The sequence below is a fragment of the Gopherus evgoodei genome, chromosome 6 (genome assembly GCF_007399415.2).
Source record: "Gopherus evgoodei ecotype Sinaloan lineage chromosome 6, rGopEvg1_v1.p, whole genome shotgun sequence".
NCBI classification, from domain to species: domain Eukaryota; kingdom Metazoa; phylum Chordata; order Testudines; family Testudinidae; genus Gopherus; species Gopherus evgoodei.
The window spans coordinates 89,398,626-89,421,240 of record NC_044327.1 but is presented as its reverse complement, the minus strand read 5'-3'; the positions used below and the strand labels follow the sequence as shown (position 1 = coordinate 89,421,240).

The following is a 22,615-nucleotide window of genomic DNA, read 5'->3' as shown; positions in this document are numbered from 1 at the left end:
AAACAACTTATTTAGTTTTAGGTCAAAGAGCACTTTTCTTCTTGGGGTAGAAAGTAGGAGTTGGGGGGTGGAAGAACGTCAAACAAGTTTATTGTGAGGTAGATAAAAATGGTGGGAATTAAACTCTCTCACAGATAAAATTGCTAGAATCACATTTTCTGTAGGAAGAGGGGACCCAAAATTCTATTTTGATTTTCATAGGTTACTGGCTAATGACTTCGCTGTTAGTATTGGACAGGAAAATTATGCCTTCGGTCTATTCATTAATTAACAACTGTACCTTTTCTCATCTGTGACAGACTCGGATTAAAATCTGTCAAATTCAGTGTCAACCCATTATCCTTTTTTACACCACCACCATCCTTGGTCTTCCTGTTCAAAAAATTGTCCCAAATGTTTAAAAGGGAAACAAAGAGCAACAGGACTAACCAATTGAAACAGAAGAGCCAGACTGTGTCCCCTGCATACTGCAAGATGTGTCTTTTGCACTTTGGACAGGAAACATGTTTTGAAATAAAATGAAAAAGAAAATCCAGCTGCTTTAAAACTGGTGTAGATTGTTGAGATGGTTTGAATTCAGATCCAACCAGATTTAGAAAGTTAGAACGCTGAATATTGTTGGAAACACTTTCTGATTAGGAGAGATTATGAAAAAAGGAGCAGAGGGTACAAAGAGAAAAAAAATCCACAAAAAAAAAAATCTACTAACTGCCCCCATGAAAAGAGTAAATCTTTTTTTAGAGGGAACGACCGCAAAAGTTTACACTCCTGGGGAAAAATGGCTCAAGCAGTTCACCAATGTTAAAGTTTGCATACTTGATAGATTCAGGGCAGATTTGGAAGCCACAGTATTTTTACAAGCATTTTTATTTGGATGTGATCTGCAGTGCCTTGTCTGGCAGAGTGCACAGCAACTGAAATTTACTGAATGATAATAAAGGGCTCCACTTTTTTAGACAGCACCTATCTCCTGAAATGGAACTAAATTTGGAAGGCAGAAGCTAATTTAAAATGAAATAGGCTAGTCATAATTTTCAATTGCTCTGCATTGAACAAGACTTTAATTGTTTCCAAATTCAAATTCTTATTAAAAAAAGAAGCCTTTTATATTACCAAAACCATTAATATAATACACTTAAATGTAATTTTATTATATAAATAACAACTATTTAGTATCACAGGGCTTAGAACCTTAATATACTTTATATTATACACATATGTATTGTAGACAGAGACCAAACACTTAAAACAACTCTGTGATCATAGAGTGATTAAACACAATTGGGTTGCTTTGATGTCTTTAGATAAGTAAGTCATTTAGAATTGTGCTCTGTAAAATTCTAGCTAGTGCCTTTAGACTTCTGGACTCAATTTAAAAATAAAAGGACATTGCTCATCTGGATTTTTACTTTTTACAATGGTTCATACTTTCTATCAAATGCCTCTGGTATTTATATTTTCAACTATTTTTCCCCCTTTTAAGATGTCATCCTGTAAGGTGCTCAGTGTTTCTGAAGCTCAGCATTTTGTCAGAAGAGACCCTAAGTGAGTACCAAGAAAGGAAAAAAAAAGTAAAAAGGAACAAAAGAATAACCGTCCTTTCTCCCACTATTAGAGATACATCTCCTGCATCCTCACATGCCACACACATTGGGTCTGAAAATCTGAGTCCCCTGGTGAAAGTAAGTACCAATAATGTGTATCCTCTAGTCTGGTTTATCAAAATAACCAAGGCTTCAATCGAGCAAAAGGGATCCACCTACATGGACCCATAACCCATGTACAGTCCCCATCTACTTCCACAAGAGTGCAGGATCAAGCACCAAGGAGATAAGAACAAAATGACTCTTCCAAAAATTAAATGTAAACAAACCCAACCCAACCAACCTATTAATGGTCAACACTGAAAAACATTAGTGTATTAAGAGCTTGTCTACACAGTGAAGCAAAGTACTCTAAAAGCGGGCAGTGAGAGCTCAGAAAGCACTCTGAAAGGGGGTAGTGAGAATCAGAATGCTTTACAAATTATGTCCCTCTACCATTTTACCATGTAGACAAGCCCTTGGGCAGAAACTTAAAATGTTAGTGAAATTAATGATATTTTCTTAACCAAAATCTTTCTAGACCTGTCATTGATGTATGATCCATTGATGTGAATCTGATTTTCCAATGTGAAGTTGAAGTTGAAATCTACAATTCTCTCTCCATTAAACTGTTTCACTTTGGATGCATATTCGTCCGATTGCAGATGCTTAATGACATCAGGGAACCAGACGGACAACCCATAGTAGCTGTGAAAAGCAGAAGCGTTCAGTCATAAAGCTCACCTTAATGTCAGAAGTATGTACAGACTAGAGAGACAACCTACAGCATCCAACTACTTAAAGCAGATAACTAGATCTGCAGAAACACTTCTACTTCTACCTGAATTGTAGATTTTTAAGCATCAAGCATAAGAATGCTTTTACGATGAAATGCATTTTGCTTGCATAAAGTCATAATAGTGGGGTCTCTCACACTCTTCATCTGTGTGAGATGGGAGGAATAAATCCATCCTCCAATCAGGATCAGAGCTTAGGGGTGCAACATAGACCTCCTACAGCTGCTCGTTTAACCTGTTGTGCTTTCAAGGTTGTTAGGGCCACTGGAACTCTGTGGTCATCAATCCCTTATTTGATTGTAATCGTTCCCTATGCCAGACTATGCAGGGCCAGCAGAAACATCACCAGTGGGATGCAGGGAGAGCTGGAGGTTCAGATGTTCTGCGAGCTGCTCATGCTGTGCAGTCCCAACACAGAGTTTAAGTGGCTGGAGAATCTTGGCCAAGCTCTCTTCACTACAGTGAATGTCACTGTGAAGTTTAAACTCTTTAGTTAGGGATTGGGCCCCAGCAAATTTACACTGCATAATGATTACAATGGTCTGAGAAATATCCTTAGCCCTGAGAGGGACACGATTGCTACAAAAATTTCCATACCAAAGTAAGCTGGTGTATCACTTACTCTAGTTGTAAGGTCTCAAAAAATGTTATCTGGAATCAGGGGACAACTGGCTGGAAGCTGGAGTGGGTCAGAGTGGAGTGTGGGTTGGGGCACTCTGTATAGTGGGAAGTTGCAAAAGAGATAAGGAGATGCTGTTGTGGAAGGGATCCTGAAATAGAGGCGGCATAGAGCATCTATGAAGGTGGAGGAAAGCTAAGGAACTAAAAATGAGTTTTACTTTCCTTCAGTTCCTCAGTGTACTTCAATGAGGATAAATTTAGCACAGCAATAATTATGATTAAAAAATACAAGAAAAGTTCATTTTCTGACAGTTCAATTTAAATCTATATAGAACGACAGTCATTAGGTTAATAAGGAAGCAAATAAGTGAATTACTGTAGCATCTGTTCACCAATAAAACATGTGCATGGAACAATAAGCCATAATAATATTATTGAGGATTTATATAATGCTTTACATCTTCTAAGTGCCTACAAATTCTGACCCTTAATCCATTTTTTTCTCATGGGAAATCTCTTTTTATTCAAGAAGATAGTGCGCTGGGCCTATATATTCAGAAGTGACAAGTGATCTGGAGTTCCTCAGTTTTTGGTCACACAACACAACACCTTGAAGAGTCCTGAAAGTCCGAAACCTTTAAGGTGCCAGCTGGGAAACCAAAAATGGAGTAACCCCAAAATATGATGTTTTATTTTAAAAGGTAATGGAGTAAATATTGTCAATAAGAAAAGAAAATCACAATGGCAAAGCAGATTGGCATTCCACATGACCGGCAGCATTAAAATTCATCTGTATTTCAAGATTTACAGACTAACCAAGGAAAATTCATAAAGAATCCAAGTCAATCATACCCAAAAGACAGCGTGAACCATACAGCTGTAAGTTTGATTGTATTGTCCTTGACTGGATAGTTGAAACATCTCATAAATGTTAACCAAATCTGTAAAATATGAGAAAATACATTTAAAAATAAACAGTGTTTTAGACAATTAAGTTATAGAGGCCTGAATTCTGTTTTCTGCTTCATCAGTGCAGCAGCAAGCAAGGGGCATCACATTACAGCTCTTTCAGTCTCAGGCCAGACCTGCATGCTGGGGTAGGTAAAAACAGGTTTGGGTATTGCCAACTCCATTTATCACACACTTTTGATGGTCACCCCTGCACTGGATCCACTGTGGTTAGTTCTAACATTCTTAATCCCTATATAGCTTCAAACAATCACTGTTTAAAAACAAAATGGTCAGAAATATTTCCATCTTTCCCACCAAATTATACTGTTCTGAGTGGATGACAGGCAATATTCTGCCCTGAAATGCTGACACTTTTAAGGTCTGATATGTCATGACCCATCACATCTAGAACTTGATGCTTTACACAAATGGGAAGGAGCTGGGACTGCCCTCATCTCAGAAGGTTTACAGCAGAAGTGGTTGGAAAATGGGTTTTTCCACGACATCTCCCATGATACACCACTGTCTCCCTTCTTGGAGAGGCAAGGCAGTGCTTCATAGGAGTCTCCTGGCAATGGTACATGATGGGAGATGTCCAATCAAGGCTCCTCACCCACAGAGAATTGGGACATAAGCCAACTTAACTATAACTCCAATGAGGCATTGCAGTAGCATATCTAAATTGAAATTTTTCTGTTTTCAGCCAAAATATTTCAGATTTTGGATGCTTTTTTTTTTAAACTTACACACACACACACACAAAGCAGATACTTTTTGCAAATAATTTAGTCAAAACCCCAATTTTCCATGGAAAAACAGTTTCGATAAAAATTTTGACCAGCTGTAGCATTGTCATAAACAGATAGCTAAGGGTTAATGTCTCTTTCACCTGGAAAGAAGTAACCTGAAACACCTGACCAGAGGACCAATCAGGAAACAAGACTTTTTCAAATCTGGGTGGAGGGAAGTTTGTGTGTGAGTTCTTTGTTCTTGGTCTTCTGCCTGTCTCTCTCTCGGCTATGAGAGGATTTCTGTTTCCTGCTTTCTAATCTTCTGTTTCCAAGTTGTGAGTACAGAGATCATAAAACAATAAGGGTTATTGTTTTTTTTTCTTTTGTATTTACATGGTATAGTTGCTGGAATGTTTTGAATTGTATTCTTTTTGAATAAGGCGGTTTATTCATATTTCTCTTAAGCAAATGACCCTGTATTTGTCACCTTAATACAGAGAGACCATTTTTATGTATTTTTTTTTCTTTTTACATAAAGCTTTCTCTTTAAGACCTGTTGGAGTTTTTCTTTAGTGGGGGACTCCAGGGAATTGAGTCTGTGCCCACCAGGGAATTGGTGGGAGGAAGAAGTCAGGGGGAAATCTGTGTGTGTTAGATTTACTAGCCTGACTTTGCATACCCTCTGGGTGAAGAGGGAAGTACTTCTGTTTCCAGGACTGGAAATAGAGAGGGTGGAATCCCTCTGTTTAGATTCACGGAGCTTGCTTCTGTGTATCTCTCCAGGAACCCAGGGAGGAAACACTTGGAGGGGGGAAGGGAAATGGTTTATTTCCCTTTGTTGTGAGACTCAAGGGATTTGGGTCTTGGGGTCCCCAGGGAAGGTTTTTGGGGGGACCAGAGTGCCCCAAAACACTCTAATTTTTTGGGTGGTGGCAGCTTTACCAGGTCCAAGCTGGTAACTAAGCTTGGAGGTTTTCATGCTAACCCTCATATTTTGGACGCTAAGGTCCAAATCTGGGACTAGGTTATGACAAGCATACATATTTTCGAGATATCATTGTGACATTACTACCTGTAGGAAAGCTATTTTAGATAATTTTTAGTGGCTTCTAAATTAGTTAGTGATAATTTTTCTCTCTTTTCAAGGTCTGTACTGTAGGATTCAAAATAAATGATGTATCTTGGCTTTACAAGTAGGATATGGAAAACAGGCCCAGTAAACTTTTATGAAAGTTATAAAACAGTTCTAAGGTTTCCGGTAAAATATTGGGCATATGCTGAATACGACTGTCTAGTGTCTTAAAGATTTTATTGGTATTCATTTTGGATGACCTGCATAACCTATTCATGGCTTCACAAACTGTTAATAATGTGGCCATCCCAAACTGTAAACTGATAGAACCTTTTCATCATCATATGTTCCCCCTCACCCAATATCACACCTTTTTTTTCTAGTCTATATTAAACAGTGCTTGAGACATAGTCCCATATTATTGTTAGGAATGACTCAAAGGGTCTGGGCTGCCCTTTTCCTTATGAAGGATGGACCCAACATCTCTATGATGCTCAATTCTCTCCCACTGTCCTGTGAAACTGAAATCTTGTGATTGTTCCAGAAGCCAGGTGTCATATTCAGTGTACAGCACACCAGCCGTCCACATCAGGTCATCCAATCACTCCCATTTCTGGCCACTAATGATGGCTCTCTTGTTACCATACACACGAACTACAACTTGGATTTTATTACTTACCCCATACAGCTCTGTGTGGATTCTAACAAAACACCTTCTGTACCAGGTTCCTGTGTCACTCTGAATTTCTATGAGCTCATCTATCTGTTTGGGAGTTTTGATTCTGTTAACCTGTAAATGGAAACAGAGCAGCATTTTCTTGAACTGTTAAAATGCAATTAAAGGGGACTTGAAAGTTAAAATAAGATCCATAAGTTAAAGATGGGTAGACAGTTGGGGCAGATTATCAAAAAGATAGAAGTGTAAAAAGTCTTAACTGGACATTTACAACTACAAATATCCTATTTGCAAATGCAATATAATTTACATGCCTAAATTAGGTGTGCTATTGCACACACTTTTGCTCTTGGACCTGGGTTTCTGCATATTCAAACACTAGTTTCTGTGCAAACAAACTAGGTCAACTTTGCAGCTGCTTTAACAGAGTTGCCAAAAATGTGGACCGTAAGGTGCTATTGTGGGTAAGAGCATAACTAGCAGAAATACCCAATGTCTTACAAACTGGATGGAGTTTGAGACAATTTGCCATGTATGCCATGCGGTCCTTTTTGAAATATATCTAAGGTACATATTTGGGGGAAAAACAATGGGGAGGAATATGTGGCTAAACAACAAACAAAAATGCACAACACCACTTTTGTGCTGAGAAGGGCATGCCTTGGGACCATCAGGGATAAAATGTTAATGAAACCCTTCTTCACTATTATAGCATTAAAGAGGTGAGTGTGGTCCAGGGTTATGTGTTCAGTTATTGCTGGGTTACTTTCACTGTGACAAACACCATTAAAAGTCTTTAAAATCATTTATTAGAGATACCAAAAAAGGAAAACAGTTAAAGCTTTTGAAATATAAAGTATTAGGTATGGCTTTGATTTTAACAATATCCCTTACTCCTTTTCCCTTTAGCTGTGGGGAGCTTTTGTAAGGATTCCCCCCGCCCCCCGCTGCTTCACTATCTTTAGATGGTATTAAAAATGTTTATTAAATGTCCTTTTTAGGAAAAGAGAAAGTTACTTGAAATGGGCTGACGCTGTTGTTGAAGTCCAGTCCTGTTTTCTTTAAGACAAAACCAAATGCACAAAAGGGAAGCAAAACAACAGCAAAGAGAGAAAATGCAGCTTGTGTGTCTGGTGCTGACACTCTCTTGCAGCCTTGCCACCAGAGAAACACAGACACAGTACATGGCCTTATCAACTGCTCTGACACCTGGCAAAGTTGTACCAGTGTTGGGCTGTTTAAAGCTGTGATTTTAACTGCCTGTCTTCGTGGTCCCCAAGGCAGTGCCTGCGGGCGCCATGGCACCCGCTGCGGCATCTATGTGAGCCTGCGTACTGTCCGGCGGACAAGTATCCACCGAAATGCCGCCGAGAAGCAGCATCATCCAAAGGTGTCACTGCTAAAATGCCGCTGTTTTTCTGCAGTGATGCCTCTGGATGACGCTGCTTGTCGGTGGCATTTCGGCAGCGACGCCTATTGACATTGCCGCTTCTCAGCAGCATTTCGGCGGATGATCGTCTGCCAGCCACGGTGGCTCGTCGTCCAGCGCCCGCCAGATGAAAAAGATTGGGGACCAGTGGCCTGTCTGGAGACAGGCTCACAGCAACATGGCAAAATGTGGAGTTATCTTGGTCAGCTCAGCCAGACTTTTTTTTTAGACAGAAGACAAATAAAAAGGTAAGAAAGAAGGTATGGAAGAAAAATGCCATGGGGAGAGGGATAACAGCAGGAACTCAAGGATCACACTCCTGATGTAATATGGGATTTAGCTGAAAGCAGTGGAGGTGGCAACGTTATCCGTTTCCTTTTCATTTGCCCAGTTTGGTCAGGATCAGGACAACAAAGGCCCAATGGTGTTATGGTAGATAACAATGTCTCCAGAAATAAAGAGGGTGATGGCCAATGATGATAAAGCTTGCTCCTTTCCTGCAATCCCAGATATACAGGCCCTGAGCACCATTTTGCTGGGCTCAAGGTAAATTTCTAATGCGGGTCCCCATCTCATCCCACACTGACACTAGTGAAAGAAAAATTTATATTTGTTCTGAAATGGCATAGCTAGGCCTCATCACTTTACGACTGTACTTTTCCAGTGCAAAAGCACAAAGGACCTCACTAAAGTCAATGTTTTCCTATGAGTTCACACTCAATAGGCAAAACAGCAAGATGACTTAAGCCTTGTAGATCTGCAGTTTTTGATGATATCTAGGTACAAACATGCTCACCAAAACTAACTAAATATTATTTAGTCAAACTCAGAGATCCACAATTTAGCCTGAATTTTTTTTTCTTGGTGATGGGCTTGTGGCCCTCTGGCTGGGCTCCTTGGACCAGACTCGGACCTCGTAAAGTGTATCCATTTCCCCCCCTTTACTTAGGGTCTGGAGATATACAGTGTTCTGGAAGAGGCAACAGCCTCATCCCATTAACTAATCAAAGCACACTTCAGTGATTTTTTCTTTCAACTCATTGCCATGCCAACCAGTGACATTATCAGGAACTTTGAAGAGTTTAATGTCACAGGTCTTTTAATCTAATCTAAACAATCCAATTTGGACCCTTCTACTTGTCTCCAACTTCTCCTGACCTTCATAAAGAATTTTGTGGAACAGGCCAAAATTTTTTTTTTAATCTTGGACAATTTAGTGTACAGGCCTCTGCACCACAACACTTGCATAAAATAGCTGTAACTGATAGACACAAACAAGCAAACTGCTGGCTAGATTGGCTGTTGATCAGAAATGAATGTGCAGGGCTTACAGTAAAGAAAGTGTGTTCTCCTCCCCACCACTCCCCTCCTTAAAATAGAGGAATGGAAGATAATCCACCCAACCATAGCTCATCCTAGGCTTCAAAGTAGTAGCTTGTTGTTTTATTCAGTATGACTTTATCTGCACTCTTTGCCAGCACTGTTGAAATGTTTCCTGTTTAGAGCTTGTAACAGGATGGCACCCACCTCTTACGTGTGCCCTCTTGGCCAAGTGCATGTGCCTGCCCTCTCTAATGTTATGGTTAAGTCTTCAGTAACTCACTCCTCTGGTCAAGTCACACAGTCTGAACATGAAACACAACTCCCTTCTGGGGTAAACAGTTGCAATGGGGCCCTATCCCAGTACCCCTCGGTTGGCCTCTAGCTTTCTGTAGCCCTTCCAGGCTCAGGCCCTTAAGTAATCCAGTCTTTAAACAGTCCTGGCCCTGGTATTGAGCCATACCTCCAGGGATCCCTCCCTAGAGGCAATGTCTTTGCCACCTCTGGGCAAGCTTGGTTACTAAACAGTTCAGGTCCCCTTCTGGAGAGCTGTATTCCCAGTTCAACATCCATGCCACTTCCCCAGCAGCCAATGGGAGAAACCAGATCTGCCCACTACTCCGGATGCCAGCCCTATGAATAGCAACCACTCGCCATGTCCCTTTAACTAAACCGCGTTGCTGCTATGATTTCCTGGGCCACTCCCCTTGGCCCCAGCACCTTTGCTCTCACTGTCAGGCTGAAGTCTTTGAGCTTCTCTACTCCCCTGCTCCCTGTCAGCAGCTGCTCGGTCCGTGAGCCTGTAGCTCCTTCAGCCAGCCAGGAACACCACTCTTACTCCTTCAGCTTTAGGCAACAACTGCCCTCACCTCTGCCCTGCAGCTGCTTTTATAGGGGCCTGCTGTGTCCGGACTGCTGCTCCCTGCAGCCTCTCTCTGATTGGCTGTGTCCCATGCAGCCTCTCTAGGCCATTTGGAGGACTCACCTCTACTTCTTCTTTCTGGGATGAGGTGTGGTAGGATCATGAGGCCTTCAAGGAGGGGGCCTCAGGGCCTGGTAGACCCTGTCACAGAGCTCTTTCTAGCAACTAATCTGCACTGGATACAGCCCAAAATCTTCATCCTTTTAAATCAGATTCTGGTAGCAAAATAGAAATGTTCCTAATATAGATAACTATGATTTTGGTTAGAGCTGGAGAACTTGTTTTTGCAGAATTAACTCTACACCCAATAGAATATATAAGATGCTCCTTAACAATAACAAAATATAGTTTGATAATATACTGAAAGAAATAATCTCTTTCTGTCTAAAATTAAAATGCTCAGCTGAATAAATAAAAAGATTTGAAGAAACAAGAATACTAAGTTATTCAATCATCCATTTTATGTCCTTTATCTGTAAAAATCTGTGACTATAAATGAGGGCTGCAAGACTGGAGTTATTCTAAGCGGGAGATTTTCTGTTGGGTAGGTGTAGAAAAAATATTTTGAAGCAAGTCTAGTTTCCAGGGTATGAAATATAGGAAAGACAAAAACCCAAGAATAGCTGCATATTTGAGTGAAAAGGCAACTTCCGTATTCCACAGATGACTAGAAATACACAGTGCCTCCAATTTTACAAACTAATGAAACACTGTAAAGGAAAATTCACCAAGAAAAAATGTTCAATTAACAGAAATGCTATATGAATTGACTGAAGGGGAAGAATTTTGGCTGTAGTGGATTGGAAGATTTTTTACATGGATATTGATCCAAGGCAACTTAATGTATGCTTTTTTAAAAGCCCTAGTTCAGGAAGGCAAACATGTACTTAAATTTTAAGCATGTGAGTAGTCCTGGGGACTTCAATGAGACTTACTCACATACTTGAAGTTAAGCATGTGATTAATTGTGAATCATGGCCTAAGAAAGTAACTGCCTAAAAGTATAAATATTTGCAGTGTTGTTGTAGCTGTTTGTCCCAGGATTTGACAGAGAAAAGGTGAGTGAAGTAGTATCTTTTATTGGAAAAACTTCTATTGGAGGAAAAGACAAACTTTCAAGCTTCACAGAGCTCTTCTTCATGTCTTCTGGAGCAGTGGGGTGCGCAAGAGGATCCTTGGGGGTGTGCAGCAGGAGGAGCGCTTTTTTTTTGCGTGCTTTGGTAGTTCAGGTGGAAGTCCGAGTGTCCTTTTTTTTTGCTTTGCTTTGCTAGTTCGAGTGGGAGTCCAAGCATCTTTTTTTTTTTGCTTCACCAAAAATGGTAGAGCTGGCACAGCATGGGGTGCGTGCTCAAAATTTTTTTTACTGATGGGGTGTGCAACTGAAAAAGTTTAGAGACCACTGTTCTAGAGGTATAAATAGGCACTTCCTAATACCTCTAAATAAATAAAATGTGGTAGCAGCTAAAATGTGCTAAACACCACACACCTATTTCCAAGAGAGGACTCAAATTGCACCTGCAAAATTTGCCTACGAAAATTATGGCTTGATTCTCCACTCATTGATATCAGTTTTACACCAGTGTAACTCTGCTGAGTTCTAGTGATAGTATAGGCTGTTGTAATAATACATTTGTTATTGGACAGCAACAAGTTTTTTCTTGCCTGAGCAACAGGAAGAATACTGTATTAGTAAGTCATTTTTTGAATTAGAGGGATACAGAGAAATGTTAGACAAGCCAAAATGTCAAACCTGGGTAATTTTTTAATGAACTGTAATTTAAAAATAGTTGAACTGATTTTCTTGAATCTGTGCAGAAAAGTTCTTTAGCCTTCCAACATTTAGGCCACATCAATTTTGTTCACCAGAACTCTGGATGGGCTTAAAAATAAAACAGAACCTTCTAGTAACTTTAACGATGGAAAGACTATTCTTTATCCATTATTTCATCTGCTTCTAAAGTGCTTATCTCCATGATATCTAGGTACTCTTTTTAGGTTTTACTATGGCCTCCATTACCAAATGGTCCCATGGCCTTTTATTCTCACAACACTCTGATGTAGGGAGGGACTATTGTCCCCATTTTAAAGATGGGGAATTGAGGAACAGAGAGATTAAAAGTGACTTCCTCAAGGTCACATAAGGACTCATCCCAGGTTTCTTAGGTCCCAAGTGAGTGCCCTAACCACTGACCCATTCTTGCTTTCTAACACTGTCACAGAGAACAGTGGGATCTAACCAGTGAGGACAGATCATTCCTCACGTTGCTTTTTAGTTTAATCATTGGCTTCTATTTTGAAGTCAGTGGTAGTAAGGACTGATTGATTTGTCCCTTCCATGTTAAAATTAAGGGGTTTTCTGTCCAAAGCATTATCGTCTGCTGTTTAGCCCAGACACTGCAATTTCCCAATAATATTACATGGTGTCTTGCATAGTTTCACTTGGGCCAGATTTTAAGAATGGACATCAAGCCTTTGTCTACACTACAAGCTGGGGTGTGATAGCTCTTAACAAGTTAGCACAAGTATAAATAGTAGTGTAGCCAGGGTAGCATGAGTAGCGGCAGCTGAGGCCTGTCTCAGTCATGTTAAATACACACCCACCTGAAACTGGTGCATACTCACTCAGCGTGGCCAAGCTAAGCCTCTGCTGCTGCTATTCATGCTACCATGGCTACGGTGCTATTTATACCTCTGCTAGCTAGCATGAGTATGTGTATACAAGCAGAGTGATCACAACTCAGCTCTAGACAGGCCATTTGTTTGGTTTTAAACCAGAAAATCCTCTTTTTGAGTGGCTGTACTCAGATAAAACCGGATGTGGTTTTGTCCAGTATTAGACAAGGGACACGATTCTGAAGAGTCATGCCATTCCGCCCCTGCTGGTGTGAGCTTGCACACACTGCAAGTGTGAGGTTACACTGGCAAGATCACACTGGCAGGGTCACAGCCGTGTTATTCCTGGAAGTACCAGCATGTCTGCTATTCTGGGAATGTGTAAGTGGCTACCCTACCCAGCTCCTAGTGTATTCCCCACCCCACTTCAATTTGTCTCCTTTTCATTTTGGTTTTGATAACTATATCTAAAGGTGAAGCCCTAATCGTACTGGAAACAAGTGGCTTCTGGACAATATGACATCATATAATTAGGAAAACACATCAAAAGAAAAAGACTCTAAATAAATAATTAAGAAAAAGGAAAATCACCTGAATTTAATAGAAATTACATCTGCTGCAGGATCAGAAAACATGTTAACTACCAAAGAATCTGTATGTTTTTGATATAACCAGTAACATAGAGGTCAAATAAAAGATGACAAATATATCAAGGCATACAGTGAGACTGGATGAAGCTATGAAGTTTAAGAATAACAGCTGAGTAAATAGTTAGATAGCAATTCACAATAGCCAGGTCTAATTTAAATTGAAAAAATTAAAGACAAAAAAGAAAAATTACACAAAAATTCTTTGCATGTGTGCCTAATATGATAAGATGCTAACATAGACCAATGAGGAAACTGTGATAAACTAACAAACATTCTAATAGTGTTAGCATTCTATTACATTAATGTTGTATTAGGAAAACACAAGCCTACTGTAGGGAACCACTTCAATGCATAACCCTGATGTACAATACTATGTTTCTAATCCTTTAATACTTTGGTATTGGAGTCAAGTTTTCCCATCACTAACAGCAGCAGCATTGAAAAATCCCAACCCCCTAATGTTTTACCTCTCATCCAAGCAATGGGAAAGTGGAGGTTTAATCATATTAAAAGCTGACAAACTATTTACAACATTTAAAAACACACTGAGCTTAATAATTTTCCAGTGTTTTACTTCAATAATTAATTAATGTAGGACAGTGGTTCCCAAACTAACAACCTGTGAATCTCTTTCACTAAAACGTCAAGTCTTGCGAACCCCCTTCTAAAAATGAATATTGACAGGGATTTTCTCCTTTACCTGAGCATAAATTATAAAAACATTGATCTTGGAAATAAAAAAAACTTTGATTTTATGACATGCTTATTAAATTAATAAATATAATAATAATAAAATAATAATAATAATAAATAGCATGCATCATTACAGTATTTTATTACATTATGAAAACAGTAACTCTTCCAAGATCTCACTTTCGTAGCTTGTATCTTTGAATAAGCCTGTTATAAGACATAGCTCCTATGTTTCATCCAGGAGTACCAGATGTGAAACAACATGAAGGTATTTAAGAAGCCAACTCAGAGAGTTCCTCCTATACAAGCATTCAGGTCTCGGGCAGGCGAGGCAAACAACGGATGTTACAAGAAAGCTTAAACTTGTTCTTCATAATAATTTTAAAAACAAGACTAGCTGCCTATTTAATTTTAAAAACAGCAAAAAATAACCACCTCCCTTTCCATTTCTTATAAGGAGTCTTGACGTTTAAATCTCCTCGGTGTGATAGATATGCTTGCTTTAATCTGCTTAGCTCTTGGAAGTTCAGAGGCTCCAGGCTGCTGGCCCCATGCTGCCCAGAGTCCCTAGCAGGGCCGGCTTTAGGAAGTGTGGGGCTCAATTCGAACAGTTTCAATGGGGCCCCGGCAGGAATGACTATTAAAAAAATGTAAAATTAACACATGGGCCTTATACTCACTGGGCGGCACTTCGGTGTTGGGTCCTTCACTCGCTCCAGGTCTTTGGCAGAACTGAAGGACCCGCCGCCAAAGTGCCGCCAAAGACCCGGAGCACTGCCAGGTGAGTAAAAATTAAAAAGATGCCTCTAGCCAGGGAAGAGATTCTCACTGGGTGCGGGGCCCTTGTAGGCACGGGGCCCGATTCGGGGGAACTGGTGGAAATGGCCTAAAGCCGGCCCTGGTCCCTAGGGACAGCTCTGTCCACCATTAGGGAATCCCTCTCCCTCTCCCTCCCTCCGAGAATCCCCTGTAACATTTCGTGAACCCCCAGGGGTTCACCCCAGTTTGGGAACCACTGATGTAGAAGGAAGTACTGTTCGCTAGCAGTTAGATCAGTGGAGCAGGAGTAACAAGCCCAGGTTCTTTCACAGCTCCACTGCTCACTCATTGTGTAGACTTAGGCAATTTGCTTTACCTACAAATGACACTAGGTATTAGTAGGTGTAACAACAACATTATGCTGGAAGGTTTTAATGGCTGCCATCAAGTGGATCTTTGATCCAAAGGCAGTCACAGACCTGGTTAAAGCTGATGGGAGTGCTAAGCACCCTTCTTTAAGACTAAACTGAAGGAGCAACTAAGCTCCTATATGAAGACAGCTGGAGATGACATACACAAGGCAATCGGCTACATGGAAAAGCCTGAGCAGAGTTACATCGTGAAGTCTGAAGGGTTCTCCTGGGACTGATTGAAAATATAGGAAGTAGGGGATTATTGTTGGCAAGATGTATGTTTGTTAAAGCAACAAGAAAGCCCAGCAGAAAGCAAGTAAAACCAGTTGTGAGCATTAGTTTGAGAGGGAGCAGAGAGACAGAGAGTGTCTTGGGGCACAGAACTGGCTGGAGAGGCAAACTTGGATTTCTGAAAAAGGAAACTGACTATTGTGGTTTGTTTCTGCCGTGTTCAGAGACACAAGACTTTGCATACATTTCTTTGTAAGTAAACAAGATTGCACCAAAGAAATACTTGTCTCATATAATTCATTTGTCCTCCAAAAGAAAACAAACCTGCAAGGACCTGAAAATTGGTAATAACTCAGGCCAAATAGGCAACAATAATAGTAGACTTCCCAGGAGGGTATCAGAAAATTGTTTTTAAATGTTTTGAGATCTTGATATAAAAGACATTCTACAAAAATTCTTTTAGCTGGGTAAAAACTGAAATTCATTTGAAAAAGTTTCAGTGCATAAAAAGCAGCTGTTAGAGGTCCAGTGACGTTATCCTTCTGTATGTGTTTACTATTATCCATGTTAATGCAGAGGTAGGCTTTGCAGCAGCTTTCTTAAGGAACACTAAAACTGGAGAATATTGGTTATAGCAATACAATGGAACTTATTGTTACATCAGTCATTCACATGCTCTGCAGTATACCAGCCGCAGTTTCCAAAACCAGCTAAGAGATTTGGACACCTAATACCTATTCATGTTAAAGGAAACTGGGTATCTAAATCCCTTAGGTAGATTTTAAAACTGTAGCCATTTAGTTTATATGGCAGGGCTGTAGAATAACTTCCTTACCCTGAGTCGGATGTGCCACTGGTATGTAGAGTATAGTTACTGCTTGCTAAATCATTCAGGACCTGGTTGAAGGAGAATGGATGTTGCTCTGAGAGATCAGCTTGGTGATTGATACTCACTGTGAAGACTTTTTCAGGCTGCCCACGAGCTCGCATGTTAGTGTCATGAATTTGCTTGAGAATCATCCAAGCTTCATCGTGTTTTCCAACCTATAAAATTTGACCAAATTATGGAAAAGATTTATGTTAATACTTCTTAAATAATATTAGTACCTGGTGCTGTGATACTATGGGGATGAATGCTCCAGACATAAGATTGACAGAAACAGGGAATTATAAAGAACATGTTGAAAGTTTTACCTCCAGCAGAAACCTTGGACTTTCTGGCATGAAAGTGAGTGCTACTACTGAGGAGACACAGGGCAGCGCACAGACGACTACAAATACTCTCCAGCTGTGAAACTGGTAGGCAGACCCCATACTAAAACTCCACCCTATGGGAGAGAAAAACAAACATGAAAAGAAACAAGGAGCACTTTACATGTTGACGTCTGGTGACTTTTAAATAGTTGGATATAAACCTACACCCAAATTTGGCCCAGCAAATATTTATTTTGAGAGGGAGGGAAGGGAATTATTCCCAGCATTTATTCTATTCTTGTTCCACAGACATTCAAAGGATCAAGCTTTACTTACACAAATGCTCACAGGATGAATTTTAAACTTTTCTCTGTGATTATTCACACTAGAAATGGTAATACCTTATGTAGGATGGGAGGCTGCTCAACACAGCTGGGGGAGAAAGTTTCCCCAACTCCCTGCCAGAAACCTCATCCAGAGATAACAAAATGAACCAAAGAAGGACATCACTGCAAACTTCACAAATAGGACCTCACAGATACATGTGTGACTATGACAGGAAAATTAAATTTAAATGCTACACCCACCCAATATGTTTTACAATAGTCTATTTTTTCTAGGAATGATGCCTCTGACAGGGCTTGTGTGAGCCTGAAAGGACAAGCTTAGTATTTTTTAAAATTCCATCATCATGCTTATCTGCTACATCTGGCTCTATTACTACCACTCCCTGGGAGAGTCAAAGTCCGAGTGGCTTCTTCAGACTTTCCTATTGATTGCTGATAGGATTTACATCTATCCCATTAAGGAACAGTAATGATGCCACGGGACTTTTGGATAACAAGTGTCGAATTCTCAAACTATTAGTAATCAATCCAAACAGAGTAGAAAATTAAAAAAAAAGAAAAGAAAAGAAAAAGGGACAAGTATATTCACATAACAAATAAATTTGAGTCAATAGCAATATGTAAAAAGGTTAAAATCAGAGTAAACTTTTCATTGTGAATTATTTGCTCAGTTATCTGCTTTAAACTAAGGCATGTTGTTTTTTTCTGGTAAAGTACTGGAATTTTGTTTTGTTTTTAACTGAGTTAATTAATTTTTTGGTATAAGATCAAGAGTTTCTGAGATTGCATTACCTCTCATTTAGAAAAGTGAATATGGCCAGAGTGAATTCCTTTTTAGGTTTGGGTGAAGAACTAAGGAATTTTTTTGGTGGTGGTTTTCACCCCACTAATTTTTATAGAACTGAAAGATAGAAGAACAACAGTAATTTTGATTTAAGATTCCAAAGTCTGTTTTTATTTATTTTTTCTACAAAAAGATGCTAATGTCAATAAACGCAGTATGGAAACAGAGTCCCAGAATGCAATACAAGGCAATGCAAAATGCATAGACAATTACAGGGCATAACTCTCTTCACATCTAGTTCCAGAACACTGTACAAAGAGCTATCATCATGAACATCAAATGCCTTCAGTTGGAAGTACTAAGAAGAGCATTCAGTGCTGAATCTCAGATGAGAGTTTAAAGTCCTTAATCCTGAAGCAGTTAGGGCTAGATTTGAGGCAAAACATGAGTGCTGAGAAGAAAAAAAAAGAAAAAAAAAATAACTATCCCCTTCCTCCAAAGAATAGATCTTGTGAAGAAACCCTAACAGAAATATCACTGAGTTGAGTAAAGAATAAGTTTCCCTAGCTAAAATGCTTCAAAGAAGACAAAGGGAAAGAAGGACTTCCCTTTGACAAAAGGTTTATTAGTCAAGACTTGATCATTTATAGAACAGTCACTCTGAAAATGCAAGTGTGCTTAAAAGATACAGGTATGTGGATACGCATCATACTGTATATTCTCTGTGTAATAGATACACATGTTCTGTTGAAGATTTCCTTTGCATCATTTGTGTACAGCACAATTACAGAAGCATGATTGAAACTGGTAACATGTCCCTGATGCTCAATGAAAACACTGTAATTCTCCTTTTTACATAATGACACAAACATGTTTGACATTATTAAGCTTTTTCTTTGTAGGCTATTTTTGTTCCACAGAGTGTGTCAGAATACGGTTTGTTATGCATTTGCCATAATACAATGAAATACAGCTTTGTTTTGTAGAGTAGCTTTCATAAAAACTTTACCTGAAAGCACTTTACAGAGTTAAATAACAGAATCTGAATTAAACAGGAGAGAGAGAAATAATACAGTTAGAGTGTAAATAACAGCAGAAGGAGAAAGAAATTGAGATAAGAGAAAGAAGAAAAGTTAAAAGGAGATTGAATTAATGAGGCAAAGAGTTACAGTAAAGCTGCTACAGGTGACAGCTGCTGCAAAGGAGAAGGTTCTTGTGTCAACAATAGTGAGATTGTGTGAAGGGACAAAGAGGGGTCATAAATCAAAGTAGCTCCATTGAAGTCAATTAAGTTATGCTGATTTACATCAGTTGAGGATCTGGCCAAGACAATTGTGACCTGGATCCTGAAGTGGGCGTGGAACCAGGAGTAAATGAATGCATTGCAGTTCTAGGTATGATAACATGAGAGAAGACAGGCAGCAGTATTCTGCACAGGTTGGAAACATTAGAGTCTATAGGGAATGGACTAACAAGGTGAAAGAAGCTGATGGTTTGGATGCAAATTTTCAGCAGAGATGGAGTTGAGACAGTAATGTACCTTGGCAATGTTACAGAGATGCTAACAGCAGATTCATAGACAAAGGACATGTGTAAGCAATGAGAACTTAAAATTCAAGAATTACATCAAATTATGGACTATAAACCAAATTATTCTATCTGCTGTTCCAGCCCCAATAAAGCACCCATAGGCTGCTGTGTTTGGGTCCCACTATGCCAGACCAATACATTCTTAAGCTTCCTTTGGTCTGAGTCAGCTGCAGCACTCTCTTTTTCTTTGTCCTCTGGGTCACACTTTGAGCACAGGCTCTCTGGCTGTTACCCTGTTACGTAAGAGGGACCTCTCAGTCCAGCTGCCTTGCACCCCGGGACCAGTGTTGATCCCCCCAGACTCCTCAGTAGATTAAAAACACCCTTTTCCAGCATTCCAGCCTCATGGGCACTCTGGTTTACAGTTCACCTCTTTACGGATGTGTCACAGTTGAAGGACATAACACGGAGGTTTTATAAAGGTTTCTAACATAATCACTCCACCTTAGACAGCACAAGCAATATACAGACCTAGACAAAACATCTGTATGCATTTTCCTGCCTCAGTTTCCTCATCACACTTGAATATTCTTAGGTCAGAGTCATTTAGGGTGTTCAAGACCTCCCTCTTGCCCATGGCTTCTCCTCCAAATCATTGAGTGTGCATGTCTCTCTTCTCTCCCCTAATCCCCCTCCACCAGCTTCATTCTATTCGACTCTCTCCCCAAAGGACTGAGAGAGACCCTTTCTTTTAACCCTCCCAGTCCTCTATGTCAGGTGACCCCCATGATCAGCCACATCAAGTGATTAAAGTCACCACCAAATGAACCACTGCTTAGTCAGACCATCTAGGCAGACTGGTTCTGGGTGGTAGCCAACTCTTTGTCCTAGGGGACTTCCATGGGAATACAGGACCATCCAGTTTTTAACTTGCATTGTTCACTCTGTGCCACCACCCCCTGGAATTTCAGCCTAAGGTAGAGGTGAAAAGGCAGAGAAGCCCCACATTCAAATGGAGTTTGCCCTCAGACACAGATGTACATGATAGCAAACAGAATTCATAAGCTGCATATAGACAGATTCCCAAAATTGGTACACATATACAATCACACTGGCAGACACATTTGCAATGGCGCAATTAAATAGAATTTGGTCCAGTGGAGGCAATGAATTGTTCAAGACAAAGAGAGAGAGAGAGGGAGGATGCTCCTTATATCCAAAAGCAGAACTTCTGTTTAAGAGACGTTGAGCTGAAAGAACTTAAATCAAAGCCACAATTTGCTTAGTCAAAGCAGGTGAGGGAAAAGACAGTTTGACAGGTGGGAGAGGAACCACAACAAGAAGGAACAAGAGATGTCTATATAATGATGGAAGTGGACTAAGAAGATGGACCACACAATAATAAAGGAGGAGGAGGAGTCACCAGCAGTCAAAAGAATGAGTTATTAACTGCATGGAGGAACAACAAGGAGTCCGGTGACACCTTAAAGACTAAACAGATTTATTTGGGCATAAGCTTTCGTGGGTAAAAAACTTCACTTCTGCCCAAATAAATCTGTTAGTCTTTAAGGTGCCACCGGACTCCTTGTTTTTGTGGTTACAGACTAACATGGCTACCCTGTGATAGTTGCATGGAGGAATGTGGCTTCTGTGCTACAATTAATGGAACGCAGCCAAGGACCTTGTTCTAGGAGAGGAAAGTGCTAAGACAGAGAAGGCTACATAGTGGTTTCTTTAAAAAAAAAAAAAAAAGAAAGAAAACATTAAGATGACACTGTGTAACAACTAGTTGTAGGGGTTTGATGGACATGGAAGAGAACATAACTAGTGGGATCTACAAACCCCATACTGAGCAAACGCAGAAAGGGGAGGGGAGCCTCTCCTGCCTACAGGCAAGCAGCCTGACCACATCCCTTTACAGCTGCCAGAACTGCCAATCGTGGAGGCAGGCACTCACAGCTGCAACCAATACAGGAAACAAGGCCTGCTATAAAAGGAAAGAGCTCAGAGAAGGAAGAGAGACAGAAAGGCTTGGGACAGTGAAGGGGTAACACTCCTGCACCAGGCTTCCTCCAGAAACATGGCCCAAAGGGTCTGAAGGAGACCACTAGGCCTAATTAGAGGCCAGGGGCCAATAGTTGTCCTGTCCAGGGGCTAACAAAAGAAAACCAACCAGGGGACAATAGAGACCCTCTGAAAGAGCACATCAAGGACTGGTGACAATAACACAATATCTTACACAGCCACTGGCAGCACACAGGAGATACATTATGGCAGATCCAGCTGATGCTTGAACAGCATCACCAGAGAGACATTAGCTGGTGATGTGGCTCATTTCTGGATCACCATTGCCCAGGGATGGAAGGATCAATAGTAGCAATTTGTGTCAGGAAAGATGCTACTAGGAATGGAAAAGCCAGTAACATACCAAAGCACTATTTGAAGAGGACAAACTTGTTACACTGCCATCATAGCACTGAATCATGTTTCCTTGGGAAAAATGAGTTATTCCTTTGGCATATTTTTTAATACATCAGGACATAGTGCAATAGATCAGTAACTCATGGTATTCACAAACAGGGCCTGGCATAAAACTAGTCTATAGATAACATAGATTTTTCTATGGCAGGAGTTACTCCTTCCCACCCCCCACTCATTAATCTTTATTTTCTCTATATGATGCCCATATAGTCTCTGATCCTGCAATTTAGTGTATACACAAATAATATCAAAACTGATTTAATAAAAACCAGTAAAAATTATCCCACTGTGTGAAATTGATTTATTTAATTCCATAATGTGTTAGGCAATTAATAGTTGGTGCCTGTGACAAAAAGCTTACAAACTAGGGTCCTCATCCTGCAATTTACCATCCATGGGATACCAAGAAAGCAATAGATACTGCTATAATAAACTGCTTGCTAATATATGAACAATCAAGCAGAGCTAGAAATAGCAACCGCCTCTCTCTTGATACTCTATGTATTGTAAATTGCAAGATTAACACCTTAGACTGTAAATTCTTTGGTGCAGGCATCCATCTGTTAAGTGCCTAGCACCTTCTGGAAGCAAAATACATAAATGTACAGTGTACCATTTTGATATTATAAAGCACAGGATTTTCAGGCTTGTGAACCTGTTTTTCTGGCTTTTTGACTAGGTTTTGTAATTCAGAAACTGCATAAGATTACATCACAGGATCATTTAGTGCTGCTGCCTCTTTTTCAAGAAGAAATGAGAAAGAAAAAGGGACCGATAACTCTTCAAGGGTTGTTTATTACATTCAGTGCCTGAGAGAG

The 22,615-nt window shown here is 40.0% G+C and overlaps 1 protein-coding gene across 2 annotated transcripts in view; it reads right to left on the bottom strand.

The window, feature by feature from the left end:
- SV2C (synaptic vesicle glycoprotein 2C) overlaps positions 1–22,615 on the bottom strand; it is a 209,254-nt gene that overhangs the window by 24,263 nt on the left and 162,376 nt on the right. For both annotated transcript variants that reach the window (XM_030567289.1, XM_030567290.1), the window contains exons 5-9: positions 16,656–16,789; positions 16,416–16,505; positions 6,435–6,545; positions 3,854–3,942; positions 2,127–2,291 (exon numbers count right to left, since the gene is read on the bottom strand). In XM_030567289.1, the coding sequence (XP_030423149.1) occupies positions 2,127–2,291; positions 3,854–3,942; positions 6,435–6,545; positions 16,416–16,505; positions 16,656–16,789 (589 nt within the window). The remainder of the gene's footprint in view (positions 1–2,126; positions 2,292–3,853; positions 3,943–6,434; positions 6,546–16,415; positions 16,506–16,655; positions 16,790–22,615) is intronic.